This window comes from Lactuca sativa, chromosome 4, assembly GCF_002870075.4.
Source record: "Lactuca sativa cultivar Salinas chromosome 4, Lsat_Salinas_v11, whole genome shotgun sequence".
Classification (NCBI taxonomy): domain Eukaryota; kingdom Viridiplantae; phylum Streptophyta; class Magnoliopsida; order Asterales; family Asteraceae; genus Lactuca; species Lactuca sativa.
This window is the reverse complement of record NC_056626.2, coordinates 75,721,546-75,739,222: the sequence shown is the minus strand read 5'-3', so window position 1 is coordinate 75,739,222 and position 17,677 is coordinate 75,721,546. Positions and strand designations below refer to the sequence as shown.

Below are 17,677 nucleotides of genomic sequence, written 5' to 3'. Positions count from 1 at the left end.
CTCCTCCTGTTTGACCAACTCACAATTCTAGCTCTTAATCCATTAAGCCAAGACGTCTAAAACCTCGAAATAGCTAAATATAAGTGACTTGATCCATAAAGTCGAAGGCTTTAAGCCTTTGCATGGCTTAATGAAGCCCAACACCAAATATGAACTCCAAAGGTAAAAATCACTCCAAAATGTCCAAAAAAACTTCTTAATACCTTAAGACCTTAGTCCAAACTTATAGATCTGAATCAAAGGGACTTCTTAAGTCATAAAGTTCATGACTTTATGACTTAGCATGACTTAATGGGACCCAAATCAAAACAATAACTCCCAAGCTTCACCAAAAGAGTGCCAAATCTTGCATGGAATGTTTATAATCATCAAGATCCAAACTTTATGACTCCATAACCCCAACAATGGCCAAATATGAAGCTCAAAGGTTTGGGAGTAACTTCTACTCACAAGAACCACCACAAAGGGACCAAAATCAAAACAAAGTATCACCTATTTAGATCTACAAGAAAGAGTTGTCAAGGTTGAGACTTTATACCTCCAAAAGTTAGAACTAGGTGAGCAAAGTCTGGATCCAAAAGCTCCAAGTCAAGCAATGACTCTTCAAGAAGTTCATTCTTCCTCGTTAAGCACCAAAAACACACATAAATTACTTTGAAACTCAAGAATCATTAAAATGGGGGCTAAGGATCGATTTCTAGGGTTTAGAGGGATGGAGGTTAAAGATATTAGGGTTAGGTTATGAGATAAGGAGCTTAAATAGGGTGCAAGATCCTAAAATAGGGTTTTGGTCTGATTTGAGTACGCCCAGCATACTCAATAGAGCACTCGTGACTATCCTGATCAGTATGCCCAACGTATGCCGAGGTACTCCCCGCGTGTGACATCCCAGAATTTAGGGCAAAAATTATAACCGACCAATTCACTGTGAATCTCGTGATAATCTGACTCTTTTAGTTTTAGTACATGTGAAATAAATAAGTTTATTTCAATTATTATATGATGTCAGATGATTTTTTGCTTCCAAATATGGATTATGACAAATTTGGACACTTGTTATGTATAAATCTTCAATTCTTTATATATCTCATAAACATATATTAATATGTGTCAAATTTAAAATTTAGTGACAAAGGTTAACAAATTAACAATTTTACATTTCCTAACATATGAGTTTAAATATATATATATATATATATATATATATATATATATATATATATATATATATATATATATATATATATATGCTTAGGTTATTGTATTCTAACTAATTATTGTGTGGATTTAAGAATGATTGTGGACCAATCATTTTAGTTATTTTTAGAAAATGGTTAATAAATATTATTGAATTTAATATAATTAAACAATACCATCTAATTTAATTACAAGGGTATTTTAGTCAATTAATATATATTTAATAAAAGAAAATTGCATATTTTAAGGGATCATATATTCTATTAATTTTAAAAATCCGATTTTACGAATTATAATTCTTTTAATTTGGATATGCTGACAGAATATGTTTATGAGTATATTCAAAAATAAAATTATTCTTGAATCATAAAATAATAAAAATATTCTTGAACCTATTTTTTTTATCATGACTTTAAAAACTTTTTGTAGAATAACAAATTCTTGAACCATCAATTAAAGAATAAAAACAAAAATCACATTAATTCTTATAGAATACGGTTAACAATTGCTAAGAATTACATTTATTTTTAAAGAATAAAACTAAAAACACTTTCAAATCAGGAAAAAAAACATCAAACTCTAACAAAGATACAAATACATTCTAAAAGAATAATGTTGCTAAAAATCACTTTCAATATTGTGGTATGTTCTTCAAGCATTAACTTCTGTGAAAACAAATTCAATTGTAGTTTAGAATCCAATAATGCATTAGCAAATAAAAATAAAAAACTAAATTCTTTTGGAAAAATATGAAAACTTGTGAATTACACAAAAACCAATAACCAAGAATTGTAGAACATGCATAAATCAGTGAAAAAATATCCATATTCCATTCCAACATAAATGAAATTCGTGATTTCATTACGACAGAATTGGAATTCAAGATTCAATTACCGTATGCATTCTGTTGGAAAAATATCCACCTTTCAGTCTCTCTCATACATTTTTTCACCATAGATAACTTGTCTAACATGGGTTTTACCCGAAACCACTCTGTTAAGGCAACATTTCCCAAAAGAAAACGCAAGTATTCTCTCTGAAGAGTCTTCTTTAACAACATAAAGTTTATAACCATATTCATCCCACTACATAGATGAGGTCCCACTCATTAAAGGTTCATAATTTCCATCTGGGTTTTGCTTTACCCCTGGAGATGACACAAAATTTAAACCAATTCGACGGATTATAGACATCAAACGAAAACAAGAGATAGACCAAACGGTAAGCCCTCTTAATTTCCATCCATCTGCAAAAGTAGAACTATTGGGTGTTCATGAAAAAGAACTAACCGCACCAGTATCATCCATTGAATATCTACAAAAACAAACGTGGGTAAAACAATCATTCATTACAAAGTACAAACTTCAAAAATGAATTCCATGATATAATTACAATTTACAAACTTACCCCCAATCATGTAAGGAAACATAACGAATAAGTGTAATGGGTTCGCTAATTTCATACAACTCTATGACACCTATTCCGGTGTCAACATCAAGGATTTGTTGATCTGGCGAAATGGAAGCACATACAGCATCACCAAAGCCTAACCAAATGGTAGACATTGAAATTTAACTTCTTCCAAGTCAAAGTAGAAAGTTTTTACAAATAAACAAACAAATGAATTTGATCATAATTGTTTTCATCCATGGTAATATAAATCGTAAGTGGAGAGAAATTTACCTTTCATAATAGGCCTAGGGCAAACAAACTCATCATTTAGCAGAGAAATATTTGAAGGCATAGGAACAACAGAAGAGTCGACTCAGAACAACGTACCTACAAAACCATACAGGTGCCGATTGGAGAGACGAAGAAGGAGCCAGTGAGATTAGGAGGTCTTAGGTGTGCGTTTTGTTCCGTCTTACTGTCGTCGAGTACAAAAAGAGGGAAACAAACCCTAGTCAGAAACATATTTGTCGTTACCCCCCCCCCCCCCCCCCTCTTTTAAATTTAGGCGATCAAAGGCTTCAAAGAAGACCGAATCCATGCTGACTCGATGAATGAAATTGTACAGGCTTCAGAGGTTGTAGTCGTTGATGGCGTCAATGGATTGTACGTTGGGGTTTCACGGAGATGTGATAGTGATGCTCTAATGGTTGGGGGCTGTCGGATGTGCCCTTCAACCTCATTAGTATGGTGTTAGGATCGATTTCTGATGTGGTCTTCAAATCAAATTTAAAAAGCCGACGATGGATGGAGAAAACCTACGTAGATGAAATCAATGGTTACCATAATTATAGGATATTATTTGTGGAAACTAATTATCAGGTTACCTATTTACCCTTATTTATTTATTTAATTATTTATTTTTATTTTAAATTTGGTTTGGTTCACATCCATCGCTACATTCACACAATAATTAGTTAGAATACCTGAATCTAGCTCTCTCTCTCTCTCTCTCTCTCTCTCTCTCTCTCTCTCTCTATATATATATATATATATATATATATATATATATATATATATATATATATATATATATATATAAGGAAATTGTTTATAAGTTCCTAAATAAATACATATATGTATATTACATGAATATACATCAATATACCCCCAAATTCATTTCTTTAAACTACCAAATAGAAAGAAAAAGAATTAGACAACCATTACTTCTTACAAACCAAAACCACACATAAACCCAAACTGCACACAAAATAAACAAATCTTTTTTTAACAAATCCACACAAAGGAAACGTGTTTCCTGTGTTTCCTTTGTCATTGTAAGCTGTCAATTACCAACATCACTTCTCTCTTCTTCTTCCTTGTTGCTGCACATCAAATTGAACAGGTTGCGTGCACTTCTTCTTCGACTTGTTAGAATACTCTAACACTACACTACAAATACCTCCATCTCCCTTGCAGTTTTCCATCAGAAACCAAACCTCAAACAACCACTTAGGTATATCGATTATGTCAAGAAAAACAAAAGAAAAAAAAATGAAGGAATCAAGAAGGTTACCTGTTAGCCACAATCATAGCCTCATTTGTCATTCTCCTTTCCTGACAAACAAAAAAACCAAACACTTCCCAATTTCAATCTTGTGTTGCCATTATTTCCCATTATTTGTTGGATTAGCGAACCAGAAGAAGAAGAACAGAAAGCTGTCGGAGCAGACCTCTGTCCATGTACCTGAAATCGCTGGAGACCGACGCCTCTTCGCCATCTTTTCCATCGATTGAACCATTTTCCCTTCGAGTTTCACCCCAGGGGTAGTTTGCCTAGCAATCCCCCTTCACCCTTATCGTATATGGTCATTTACATAAAAATCAAAAACACACATCCACCCAATTAGTGTTGGGAATTATTTAGTCCGGAATCAAAAAACTCGAAAACCAAATCCAACAGAGATCGATTTCAAACCAAACCATATTCAATCCGAATTTTGAATTTGGTTTTTGGTTTGAGTTTTGGTCTCATAAACTTTAGGCCAAGAACCGAAAATTTAAATTGCATTAATTAATTAATTAAAACTTATATTTATATTTTATATATTAAATAAAAATATCAAGGAATTAATATAAAGTAAAATACATTTTAGCCCTTAATCCTATAATGTTGTAAACTGTATGTATGATACAAAAATAGAGAGAGTGTGTGTGTGTGTGTGTGTATATATATATATATATATATATATATATATATATATATATATATATAGGTGGATACTAATTGAGGAATAGAAATACTCTCCTATACATACGCTAAGACTATTGATTATTGACTATATACTTTGACTAGATACACATTTATACACGCATGTATATTGAGGTGTTGTAATAGGTACATGAAGGTTTGTGATGAGTTGCTTTAGCCACATTAATTCTGTTGTAGTGTAGGCCAAGGATTTGTATTCAACCTCTATGCTGGAGCGGGCAACAACACGTTGTTTGTGAGAGCTCTAGCTTATGATATTGGAACCGTGGAAAATAGCAAAGCCATATTGAGATCGGTTGTCATCAAGGTCAGGATTCCACCCAGAATCAGAAAACACATCAAGTCCTTTTGCATTGGTTGGGGAAAAATGCAAACAGTAATGAATTGTCCCATTTAGATAGCGTAGAATTCGCTTTACTGCTTAACAGTGATTATTTGTCGGACAGTGCATGAATTGACAAACACGATTCACAGAGTAGGCGATATCCGTTCTTGTAATAGTAGCATACTATAGAGAACCAACAGTTTGGCGATAAAGTTTAGGATCATGAAAAAGATCTCCAACTTTAGTAAGACATTTATATGGATCAACAGGAGTAGATATTAGAGATGACAGAGACATATTGCAGCGATTGAGAATATGTTTAATGTAGGACTGTTGGGAGAGGGTAAGACCGGATTTTGACTTTTGAATCTGTAAGCCAAGAAAGACGTTCAAATCGCCAAGATCCTTGAGAGAGAACATCTGATTTAAATCAGTGATGAACTGGTTTAGTTTGACATCATCAGTACCTGTAACAATTAGGTCATCAACATATACTAAGACATATATAGTAGATTTTGGTGTAATATGAACAAACATATAGGTATCTGATTGACATGCTCGAAACCTCTGTGTGACTAAATAGCTTTTGAGCTTATTGAACCAAGCACTTGGAGCTTGTTTAAGGCCGTACAAAACCTTGTGTAAGCGACACACGTGATTAGGTCGAGATTGATCTTCACAACCTTTTGGTTGCTTCATGTACACCTCTTCAAATAAGTCCCCATTTAAGAATGCATTGTTGATGTCTATTTGCCGAATTCTCCAGCCGCTAGAAAGGGCAATAGAGAGAACTAGTCTGATTGTTGTAGGTTTGATAACAGGGTTGAATGTGTCAAAGAAATCAAGCCCTGCCTCTTGACTGAAACCTAACCTTGTGCCACTAGTCGTGCCTCGTGTTTTGCAATTGTCCCATTAGAATTTTTCTGTACTTTGTAGATCCACTTACAACCAACAACATTAGAATTAGTGGGACATTCAACAATGGACCAAGTATGATTTTTCATGAGAGCCTCATACTCTACTTTCATCACATCGTGTCATCATTTATGCTTAATTGCTTGAGAAAAATTAGAAGGTTCGATGGCATAGGGGGATGAAATAGCGGTATGAAACATCTTAGGTTTAAGCGAATTTGTACGGGCCCTAGTAACCATGGGATGCTGAGTTGTATCAGAAGGACGGAAAAAGGATGGTATGGCACGAGTTGGAGAAGAGATAGTAGAAAGAATAGCGGAAGGAGAAGGAACAACTGAAGTCATTGATGTCTGGTTGGTTGGAGTGATAGGGTTTTGGGATGAGTTAGGATGTGGGCTTTGGATGATTGGGCTTTCGAGAGAAGTAGAAGGAGAAGATATAGGTGGATGTGTAGATGGGCCAGTGTTAATTGCAGGATGTGGGCTTGGTATGTGAGCAACAATATTTGGCAAAGAGTTCGTATTAAAAGAAGTGGCCTTAGTTTGAGTAGGCGATGAAGGCACGTATGGAAATACAACTTCATCAAAAATTACATGTATGTAGATGTATATTTTTGATGTTGGTGGATGATAACAGATGTACCCTTTGTGGGAAGCACTATATCCTAAAAAAATGCACGGTTTAGAAAGAAAATATATTTTGTGAGGAATTTAAAGATGTAAATACAGATAGCACAAGCAACCAAACATTTTAAAAAAAGCATAATCTGGAATTTTTTTATACAAGCGTTGGTATGGGGACTCGTAGTTTAAAATAGGGGTAATAGTATTGTTTAGATAAGTGGCAGTTTTGAAAGCATGTTCCCAAAAAAACATGAGGAATAAAGGATTGTGCTAACAAGGTGAGACGTTTTTCCACAATGATTCGATTCCGTCTTTTCAATGGCCCTATTTTGTTCTTGTATATAAGGGCAAGAGACTCAATGCATGATACCATGAGACTTGAGGAAGGTAGAAACATTACGATACTCTCTTCCCCAGTCACTTTGTAGGCTTTTTATATCACATTAAAACTGAGTTTTGACCATTTTGCGAAATTGTAAAAAGGTTGAGTAAACTTGTGATTTGTGGGAAAGGAAATAAACTCATATAAATTTAGAACAATCATCCATAAACAAAACAAAATATCGATTGACGTTCATTGAGAAAACTGGAGCGGGCCCCCAAACATCAGAGTAAACCAATTCAAAAGGTTTTAAAGAGGTTACATGTGAAATTGGAAGATGCAACCTATGACTTTTTCCTAATTGACAAGAGTCACAAACATTAGGAAAGTTATTAGTTGAAACAGGAAGATTAAAAATAGAAACTAAACGACGAAGAAGTTGTTCGTGTGGGTGAGCCACCCTCTTATGCCATCCATTGAGAGAGACTCGAATGTTATTGAGAGCTTTTGGTCAAGAACGGAAAATGCGACATGGTAATCGATATAAACCTTCCTTTTTATCCCCTTGGAGCGGTGTTTTGCACTTAAATGTCTTAACAGAACAAGATTTAGGCCAAAACTCTATGTAAACATCATTATCATCAGTTAGTTTGGACACACTAAGAAGATTTTTAGTGAGTGCAGGAACAATTAGCACATTTGGTAATTTGAGATTAGGCAAAGAAGAAGATCCAACATGAGAAATATGTAAATTTTTACCATTGCCTACTTGAAGTTTGTCACTCCCAATGTACGCATCTGCAATGTTAAGCTTTGAGATATCAAGAGAGACATGATCAGTCACCCCAATGTCAAAGTACCATGAAGGATCAATGAATGTCGAGGGACTATGATGCTATGTCAAGTGAGCTTGACGTTAGTTATTCCTCGGGTTTGGCTTGCGTGATGGAAAGTCAGTCTGATTTCCACGATGCCAGTACCTTGTGCCCTGGTTTCATACACAAATGGCAAATGGATTTCTTCTTCCGTGAATATGTGCCTCGAGCAACATTGGATAATCCTGAACTGGAGCCATTGTAGGAAGAAGATGAACGGGAATTTGAGCGATTTACATTGAGTGCGACTACTGATGTCTGAGTTACAGAAGCAAGACGGAGGTGCTCTTGCTCTAATCGAGCTTCTTCCTGTAACAATAAGCCAACAAGATAATCAACATTTAATACCTCTGATTTCATCATAAAAGCAGTAACAAATGCTCCGTATGAGGAGTCAAGGCCGTTGAGAATATATCCAATTAGATCTTCATCGTCGACAGCCAAAGAATCAGAAATCGATCGTTTCCATTCTATGTACTCAATCATTGTCATTGACCCTTTTGTAAGGGTTTGAAGCTGAGTTTAGAGTTGTAAACGACAAGCCCTAGTTTGGGTTTGAAAGAGTTTTTCAAGTGTCTACCACGCAATTCGAGAGGAGGGTGAGCGGGCAACTAGAGCGGAGGGATTGTCTGATAGTGTCGACTTGAACCACAAAAGAACCAATCGATCTCTCTTTTTACAAGCAGCATATTCTGGATTTGGTATTGTGGTAGCTGGTATAGCAGCGACAGCCGGAGATGTGGCGGTGGCAGGAGTTGCCGGAATAGCCGCAACATCAACAATTTTAGTTGGTGGTTTGGGATTCAAGACGTAATCTTCCAGATCAAAGGTTTCTAACGCTGATATGACCGTTGTACGCCAGAAGGAATAGTTGTTGCGATCCAGCTTGATGTTGATAGCTGGAATCTGGAAATTTAGGGTAAAGGAATTGGTGGTGGTAACAAGATGAAGAAGATTGGAGGTATTCAAAGCCATGGAAGCAAGTAATCAAGAATATCGAGTATCAAGAGATGAGCTCTAATACCATATAATGTTGTAAATTGTATGTATGATACAAAAATAGAGTACATGTATATATACAGGAGGATACTAACTAAGGAAGATATATAATCTCCTATACATACGCTAAGACTATTGACTATTAACTATAGACTTTGACTAGATACACATTTATACCCACGTGTATATTGAGGTTTATTCTGATGCTATTAGATCCAATTTAGGGTTTTAACTATTTAGTTTTAACGACTCATAACCCTAACGTGTTCGCGATTCACATGCACATTTCACTTTATGTTTTCAATTTCACATTCCAATCATAAATACTTTAGATTTTTATGTTTGAAAATTTGTAATTTATGTTTGAAAAACCGCAACGTTGAATTTTTTTCATAAAAGTATTCGGTTTCATTGGTTTCCAAACCAAATTTTGTTTTTAGCTTAGTCTAGAAGAATTCAAATTTGATTTGGTTTGGTTTTCAAATTGGATTTAAAAAATTTCAAACTGAAAAATCCAATTTGAAGAAACCGATGAACCCATAAACCAAACCGATTCTTACCTCTGCACCCAATCACATTGGACGAGATACGGAACGAATCAGGGATACTTGTGTGAAATTAGGTCCTCTCGCTTGATGTACGCTCTACCAACTATGGAGAGAGAGAGAAAAACGAAGGCTGGTGCCAAGTTCATCGGAGGAAGAAGTACGAGAGAGATTTTAACATCAACAGGAAAGTTGTCACATTCTATTTTAAGGATTTCCCTGTTGATTGGAACGAAGCGGCACTATGGAGGATGTTCAACAGATATGGGACTGTTGTGGATGTCTACATAGCTAAGAAGATAAACCGACTGAAGAAATTTTTTGGATTTGTCAGATTCATTCGTGTCCAGGAAATTCCCTCCTTTGAAAAAAGACTCAGTGTAATTTACATTGGGGCCCAGAAGATAGATGTCAACGTAGCGCGGTTCGACCGGAATAAGCATGAGAATCGAGGAAGTAATCCCTCAGTAACACAAGAAATTCCATCAATGCAACAGTTTAAACAAGCTAAGTCTTTCGACGATGCTGTTAGGGGAACATCACCAACTGTCAATGATGGATCAGGGAAAAGGATCACAGGGATTGAAGGGTCGAAAACACCAAGAAAAATCATAAAGATGGAATCTCATTCTGGAGCAATAGAATGCATGGAAAACACCTTGGTGGGAGAAGTAGAAAACTTCCAAGCACTTATGAATGTAAAAGCTTTCCAGGAAGTTGAAGGATGCCCAATGATTCAATTAAGATATTTGGGGGGGACTTAAAATGCTTTTAGAGTTTGATAATATAAAAGATAAGGAAATTTTCTTAAACAATGGAAGAGAAATATGGCAACCATGGTTCAAAAATCTCTCTGAATGGTCAGCGGAATTCAACTTCAATGAACAAATTGCTTCTCTCATGATTCAGGGAGTGCCCCAACACGCATGGTGTGAAGAAGCTTTTAGCACCATTGCGAATACTTGGGGATCACTGGTTATCCCAGACAAATGTAGTACATATTCTCTAAATTTGGCTTTTGGGAGGGTGGGAATCCTCACATCCTACCCTGGTATCATTAGCTCCTCAATTACAATTACGGTGGATGGAATGCCTTAGCAGATCACTATCATGGAAGATATCTTTGAATCCCTAAAGCTTAGTCCAGTCCTTACATTAAATGACTTTTACCAGAAGATGTCGTGGTGGGATGAAGGTGACATCGGAGAAAACGAGAGTATCAATAGTGATGTTCCTGCCCAATCGGAAGAGGGCATTAGGTCACCGGAATCTTCTCCGGTGAAGTCACACCGGTCTGGAAAACATGATGGGGTAGGGGAAGCGTCGCATGCCCAAATCTTGGACTCAGTTGTCGAGGAGTCTCTTCCTGCGTCAAACTCTGGGGAATGTTGAAGAGAAGCGGTACCGTCGCATGGTCATCCGGGTAGGTCATCTCCATTGGGCCATTTTATAAGGAGGGCCCAATCTCCTTTTTTGATTAAATCCCCTCAACCCAATCCTTCGTTGGACCTAAATAAAGCCCCTTCCCACTCAAACTCATCCTTCACCGTAGAGAAGCCCAGTGGAAACAATAAAGTAGCCTCCCCGGTGATTCAGAATTCTCGCAACGTCTCCTCCCCCATATCTAAATTCCCTTCATATATCCCCAATGGCGCATCTAAATCGCAGGAGCTTCCGTCCATGGCCACTTGTGCCTTGCAGCAAAATTTCTCGCAAACACAGTCGATGGACTCGAATGATACATCCTTGGAAGTTGCCAAAACAATTGCGGTAGGAGAATCAATTGGATTCCAGGTTGGAAATCAAGCAGAACAACTGAAGAAGATGATTAAAACCCGGGGCGTGACAATTGTAGATCAATGAATATCTTCTCCAATAATATTCGTGGAATTGGGTGCAAAATAAAAAGTTGTTGGCTTAGAGACTCTCTGATTCAAAATCGTTCATTCTTTGTTGGGCTGCAGGAAACTAAATCCATAGAGGTTAAAGGGAAGCTCGATAGACAAATTTGGGGTTCTCCAAGTTTCCAATGTGAGGTCATTGATCCTATAGGACTATCTGGTGGAATTGCTTCCATATGGGACCTTTCCTTATTCAATGTCACCGATTCTATTAAAGGGGAAGGTTTTCTTGTCATCAGGGGTACGTGGCTTAGACTTAGGAAAAAAGTTTGCTTTGTCAATGTTTATGCTCCACAAGAACCAGCAAAGAAAAGGATTCTGTGGAGTAAGTTGCCTCATAAACTCAGATAGTGAATTATGTTGGTTCGTTTTTGGTGATTTCAATGTTGTTCGACCGCCTGAAGAAAGACTAGGTTCGGTATTCTGCCATAATGGTGCATTTCATTTCAACAATTTTATACACTCTAGTGGACTGCTGGAAGTTAAAATGGGGGGTAGAAGATTTACTTACATGAGCAAAGTTGGTGATAAACATAGCAAACTCGACAGATACCTCGTCTCACCCAATGTTTTCGATTCATGGCCAAACCTTAGTGTCACAACATTGCCAAGAGTGCACTCTGATCACTGAATACTCTTATCCTCCAATCAGCTTGATTTCGGTCCATCCCCATTCAAGTTTTTTAATTCTTGGTTGAAAGAACCATGTTTTGAGGGGGTACTTAGAAACGGGTGGTCATTTAGCAGGTCTTCCAACTCTCGCCTGCATATATCTCCTCTATCCCTTGTTGCAGGTAAGCTAAGGAATCTAAAAGAACATATCAAATCATGGAGGAAAGAGACTATAGAAAATTTTTGAAGAGAGCAGGTTGAACTTACGAGCAAGATCAATGGTATAGATCTCTTGGCTGAGACGGGCCAGATCAGCAAATAACTCCTTAGAGATCGACAAAATGCTTACCAAAAAATCATGGAAAATGAATCTAGGCGCAATGAAGATTTAAAACAAAAATCTCGAACCAAATGGGCTATAGAGGGGGATGAAAATAATGCTTTTTTTTTCATGGTCTGATAAATAAGCATCAAAGAATGCAGAGGATAAATGGTATTAAGGATAGTGGATTCTGGATAAGCGACCCTGCTGCAATCAAAGAGGTGGTATTTAATCATTTCGCTAGAAGATTTGCTGAGCCATATAAATCAAGACCTAAGTTTATTAGCCCAAAGTTTAAGAAGCTTCCCCCACAGGTGGCTAAGCATTTAGAGGATCCTTTCTCGTTGGATGAAATTAAAGCGGCCATATAGGCATGTGGTTCGGACAGGGTACCAGGCCCTGATGGATTTTCGTTTTCCTTTCTAAAACAACATTGGGGGTGATTGGTGGTGATTTCTATCTAGCAGTGAAGCACTTTGAAGCTACCGGGTATATTGATAAAGGCTACAATTCATCCTTTATCACCCTCATCCCTAAAGTTCAAGATCCAATAACAATTAATGACTTTCACCCCATAAGTCTAATTGGCTGCTTGTACAAAACAATATCAAAGGTTCTAGCTGAGAGATTAAGAAAGGTGGTGCATCTAGTAGTTAGTGAGTCTCAGACAACTTACATCAAGATTCGACACATTCTTGATGGGCCCCTCATACTAAACGAAATAATTAGCTAGATAAAGAAAAATAAAAGGAAAGCTTTCACTTTTAAAGTGGATTTTGAGAAGGCCTTCGATAGTCTGAGTTGGGGGTATCTAGACTCAATCCTGCAACAAATGCACTTTGGGTCTAAATGGCGAACATGGATTCAAGGATGTTTATCGTCAGCTAGGGTGTCAGTGCTTCTCAATGGCTCAGCAACTTCAGAATTTTGTATTGAGCGTGGGGCAAGGCAAGGCGATACCTTATCCCTTTTTTCTATTTATCATTACAGCCGAAGGCCTCCATATTGCAATGGAATCGACAAAAGAGAATGGCGTTTTCGAAGGAATACAATTACCCCGTCACGGTCCAGTCATTTCTCACTTGCAGTATGCAGACGATGTAGTGTTCATGGGTATCTGGTTACCGGAGAACTTAAAGAACCTGATCAGAATTTTAAGATGTTTCGAGTTGTCATCAGGTTTGAAGATAAATTTGTCCAAATGTAAACTGTACAGGTTTGATACTCACAGTTGTGAGCTGGAGATGTTGGCTCGCAGTTTCAGTTGTTCAATTGGCTCTCTACCTTTTACTTATTTAGGCCTCCTTGTAGGCGTCTCTATGGCAAGAACAACACATCGGAGACAAATCATTGAAAGATTTTAGATGAGGCTCACAAGATGGAAAGCTTCCACTTTGTCCTTTGGGGGGCGTCTGAATCTATGCAAATCAGTGTTGAGCAGTCTAGGCTCCTTCTATTTTTCGATTTACAAGGCGCCCATGAAGGTAATAAAAACAGTTGAACAAATCCATATGAAGTTCTTTTGGGGTGGCTCCATGGAAACAAGGAAAATGGCATGGATAGCTTGGGACAAAATCCTTGCAGCAAAAGATAGAGGCGGGCTCGGAATCGGTAGTTTAAAGGCGCAAAATATAGCATTGTTGGGGAAATGGTGGTGGAGATTGAAGAATTTTCCTGACAGCAATTGGGCGGTAGTGATTAAGTCCATACACGGTCCTGATGGTGGCTTGTCTAGGCCGACGGCAACAAAAAGGCGAAATGGTTGTTGGGGTACAATTGTCAATATCCAAAACTCACTAGATAAAGATCAGGTGTCTTTTTTGAACCATTTCCAACAAGTGTCAAACGTGGACGACTCACAAAAATGGACCTGGTCACTTGACCCTTCTGGGTTATTCACTGTTTCATCGTTGAGATCCCATATTAACAATATTATCCTTCCCTATAGCGACGGAAATTGGACCTGGAATCCACTCGTACCAGGGAAGATAAACATTCTTGCTTGGAGAGCTGGTAAGGGCAAACTTCCATCCATGGACAATCTTTTCAAATTTGGTATCAGCTCTACAAACTTGTGTAAAATGTGTAACGTGGCTCCAGAATCTTGGATTATATTTTTGTGGGTTGCCCAGTCTCAAGTGAAGTATGGCTACAAGTGTGTAAATGGTGGTGATTATTGGATTGCTCTTATAGCTCATGTCGAGACTTGCTAGACTGTAAATTAAGGATTGGTGGGCATCAAAGGCTGCTTGTGATTCATGAAGCTATAATGCTAGTATTCATGTGGGTAAAGAAACATAGAATTAGCTTTTTTATTACTAGTTTAGTCAAAACGTGTTGTTCGATTGTAAAGGTCGAAGTGGCTTTGAAAACAACAAGATTATTATTATATCATATTACTATTATTTTTGTTTTTTCTGAAGTTCGAGACAAACTTTTTATAATTTTCTACATCGTACCAGAATCCGTTACTCCTTTCGTTCTTTCTTCTCCAATGTATCCTCTTCTAACCCTAACCCTAGCACGATATTCCAGCTCTTGATTTATTACAATGGAACAGGAGAACACGAAATCGACCATAAACAACAACATCGAAGACGCCGATACTCAATTCTGCGAAGAATCCCTCTTTGTCGATTCCTGGGACAATTTTGAGTCCGATAACCCCCTTTTCATCGCCAAATCTTCATCAATCTCCGACCTTAATAATATCAATGTTGCCAGTCCAATCCAATCAAAAGAAACGCCATCTTCTTCAACCTCCGCTGACCTTAATCACACGCAACTTGATGATTCCCAGCAGAGTTTGAAAGAAATCTCCTCGTTTTATTCCTTCAATAAACCTGACAGTTTGGGAGATTTGAATTCTCATGACTCCGCTACTTCTCCCAGGAATGATTGCAAAATTTCCTCCAGTACGAAGGATAATGAGAAATCAAAAACTAAATCGAAATCCACTAGGTTTCGTTCGAGTTCAAGCAGTCATCTTAAGTCGTTAAACGAAGACACTACTAGTGGTTATTCTGCAATTACGAGTGTTAGTGATGATGATCAAAGAATCGACGATGAATCCATTACAGCAAATTCACCCGTTTCTGGTTCGAATTTTCTTTATTCCTTAGCGGGATTAGTGATCAAAATGATAGGGTTTCAATTAAATCTGTTAGTCACTTCAGTCACATTTCCCATATCCTTAATCTACTATTCATACTTGTTCGTTCTCGATCCCTTTAGGATCACAAGTCGTGCAAAATACTATATACTAGGAAACATCTCCAAAATCTTCAGTCTCTGTTGCAATTCCTTCAAATCGACCATCATCACGTGGATTAAAAAACACGAATCTACATGGAAGCTATGTGGTCGATTCGGGTGGGGATTCTTCTGGTCAGTTTATGTAGGATTCATTCTGATTAGTTTATTAGTTTTTGCGTTTCTTGTTTCTGGCATCACCTTGAAGTGCATAATGGAAGAACCGATTCAAATAACACAAGAATTGCATTTTGATTACACAAAAGATAGTCCCATGGCTTTTGTACCCCTAATGTCTTGCCCAGATTCCTCTTTTCTTGAATGCACTGATTTGATTGAGCCTGGGTGTAGTGATGAATCACGGGTTATCCCTCTTTATCACAAAGTCCATGCTACTCTTTCTTTAACATTGCCCGAATCTTACTACAATCGAGATCTTGGAATCTTTCAGGTATATAATAAAATCATACATTCATTTCATCCTATTACAAAATAGCAAAGTACTTTCCTTGATTTTGTTTATATGGAAATGCAATTTAGATTCAAACAAATTTTCACTTCTATAATTGGGTAAGTTTTTTCTAAGTATAATGTCGTAATAAGATTTTTTTTTTGAAAGTACAATGCTATAAATAAAAACAATTGGTTTCGGAAGGTATAATGGATAATACAGTATGGGAGTTCCAATTCGAATGTGGATTAGGTTCCTTGTCAGAGTTTTGTTTTACCTGATTTACATCTGACATGATATGTAAAGAAGAATAACCCTTTTACAGAAGCAGATGAAAGTACATTGTTATGTTTTGCATTTGGCCCAAAATTTATTATTTTTTTTTTTCTCGAAGGTGAGGATAGATTTTCTTTCTAAAAATGGTAACCGCCTAGCAAGCACAAGACAACCATGTATGCTCCAATTCAAAAGCCAACCGATCCGACTTATTTTAACCTTTTTAAACTTAGCACCTCTCATCACTGGCTACTCATCAGAATCACAAACCCTAAAAATAAAATTTAGAGGATACACAGAAGGAAACGACCCCACTTCTTGTTTGAGGGTAATATTGGAACAACGAGCCGAATTCACACGTGGTGCCGGTGTACCGGAAATCTATGAAGCCTCATTGAAGCTTGAATCTCAACCGCCTTTTTTTAAACGGATTTTGTGGTATTGGAAAGGGACGATTTATGTGTGGGTTAGTATTGTGATGTTTGTTGTAGAGTTGTTTATTCTTCTATGTTGTACGCCTGTTATTGCTCCGTGGACGAGGGGTGTTTCTGTAAATAATTATTCATCGCGAAACACCCGTGTAAGTCCGAAGTAGCTTGTGGACCTTATTTTTTATTTGGTGTCATATAATCAAATTTGTTTGTAATTTTTTATAATATAATGTTCATAAATTCACATCTACCAAAATTTTGTATAGGTTTTTTAGTGTTAAATTCTGTCAACAACTAAAGCATTTTGCCTTGGAAGTTGAAACTGTTAGATGCATATGATGTTTTTCAAAAGGAACGAACAAAAAGCATGGGTTTTTATTATTATTAAGGAGTAATTAAAATTTTTAAAAGATACGAAAGTTTACAGAATTACATGTGTAAATTGTATTTCGCGTATAAACAACAAGGATCATGGTAAAGATGTAAAATTAAAAAATTGTGAAAGTGATTTGATAAACTAATTATCAACATAAAAAATTACTATTTATTTTTAAGTGTGAACAATATAAACAAAAAGGCCTATTAGCTCAGCTGGTTAGAGCGTCGTGCTAATAACGCGAAGGTCGCAGGTTCGAGACCTGCATGGGCCATTTTTTGATTAAATTTATATTTTTTTGTTCCTTTTTAGTCCCCCATGTTTTGATTAAATTCTCCTTGGTCCTTCTACAATCTAAATTTCTGAATTTTGAGGTATTTCTTTTTACCCCCTAATGTTCTGATTAAATCGTGTTTGGTCCTTCGAGTTGCATAAGCATATAACCCCTATCAAATCTCAACCCTGCTTCTCTCCAAAAATGGCTACTACTGCTCCTTTCAGGCCTTCGCATCTGGTCCCTATTCTGATCATCTTCCTGCTACTTGGAACAACACCCTTATACGGTGTCGTTTTACACAAGAAGAAGAAGCAGAT

The 17,677-nt window shown here is 36.9% G+C and overlaps 1 protein-coding gene, 2 long non-coding RNA genes and 1 other non-coding gene across 9 annotated transcripts; 2 read left to right on the top strand and 2 right to left on the bottom strand.

Annotated features, from left to right (window-relative positions):
* Window positions 1-1,997: 1,997 nt before the first annotated feature.
* On the bottom strand, window positions 1,998-3,115 carry LOC111886816 (uncharacterized). Its single transcript, XR_002848557.3, has 3 exons — window positions 2,977-3,115; window positions 2,605-2,743; window positions 1,998-2,511 (listed from the first exon to the last, which is right to left on the bottom strand). It is a non-coding gene; the product is annotated as an uncharacterized LOC111886816 (long non-coding RNA).
* Window positions 3,116-3,693: 578 nt separating this feature from the next.
* LOC111886840 (uncharacterized) lies at window positions 3,694-9,105 on the bottom strand. 6 transcript variants are annotated; one of them, XR_008231595.1, is made up of 3 exons: window positions 5,719-8,992; window positions 4,334-5,650; window positions 3,694-4,203 (listed from the first exon to the last, which is right to left on the bottom strand). It is a non-coding gene; the product is annotated as an uncharacterized LOC111886840 (long non-coding RNA). The 6 variants fall into 6 exon arrangements; XR_008231594.1 differs by having other exon boundaries at window positions 5,749-8,992; XR_008231592.1 differs by having other exon boundaries at window positions 4,334-8,227; window positions 8,499-8,992.
* A 5,570-nt stretch (window positions 9,106-14,675) lies between these two features.
* LOC111886787 (seipin-2) lies at window positions 14,676-16,937 on the top strand. The gene is made up of 2 exons (XM_023883030.3): window positions 14,676-16,000; window positions 16,395-16,937. Exons 1-2 carry the CDS (start codon window positions 14,849-14,851, stop codon window positions 16,869-16,871), a joined length of 1,629 nt encoding a protein of 542 aa, XP_023738798.1. The 5' UTR covers window positions 14,676-14,848; the 3' UTR covers window positions 16,872-16,937.
* Window positions 16,938-17,283: 346 nt separating this feature from the next.
* Window positions 17,284-17,357, top strand: TRNAI-AAU (transfer RNA isoleucine (anticodon AAU)). The gene has a single exon. It is a non-coding gene; the product is annotated as a tRNA-Ile (tRNA).
* Window positions 17,358-17,677: the final 320 nt, after the last annotated feature.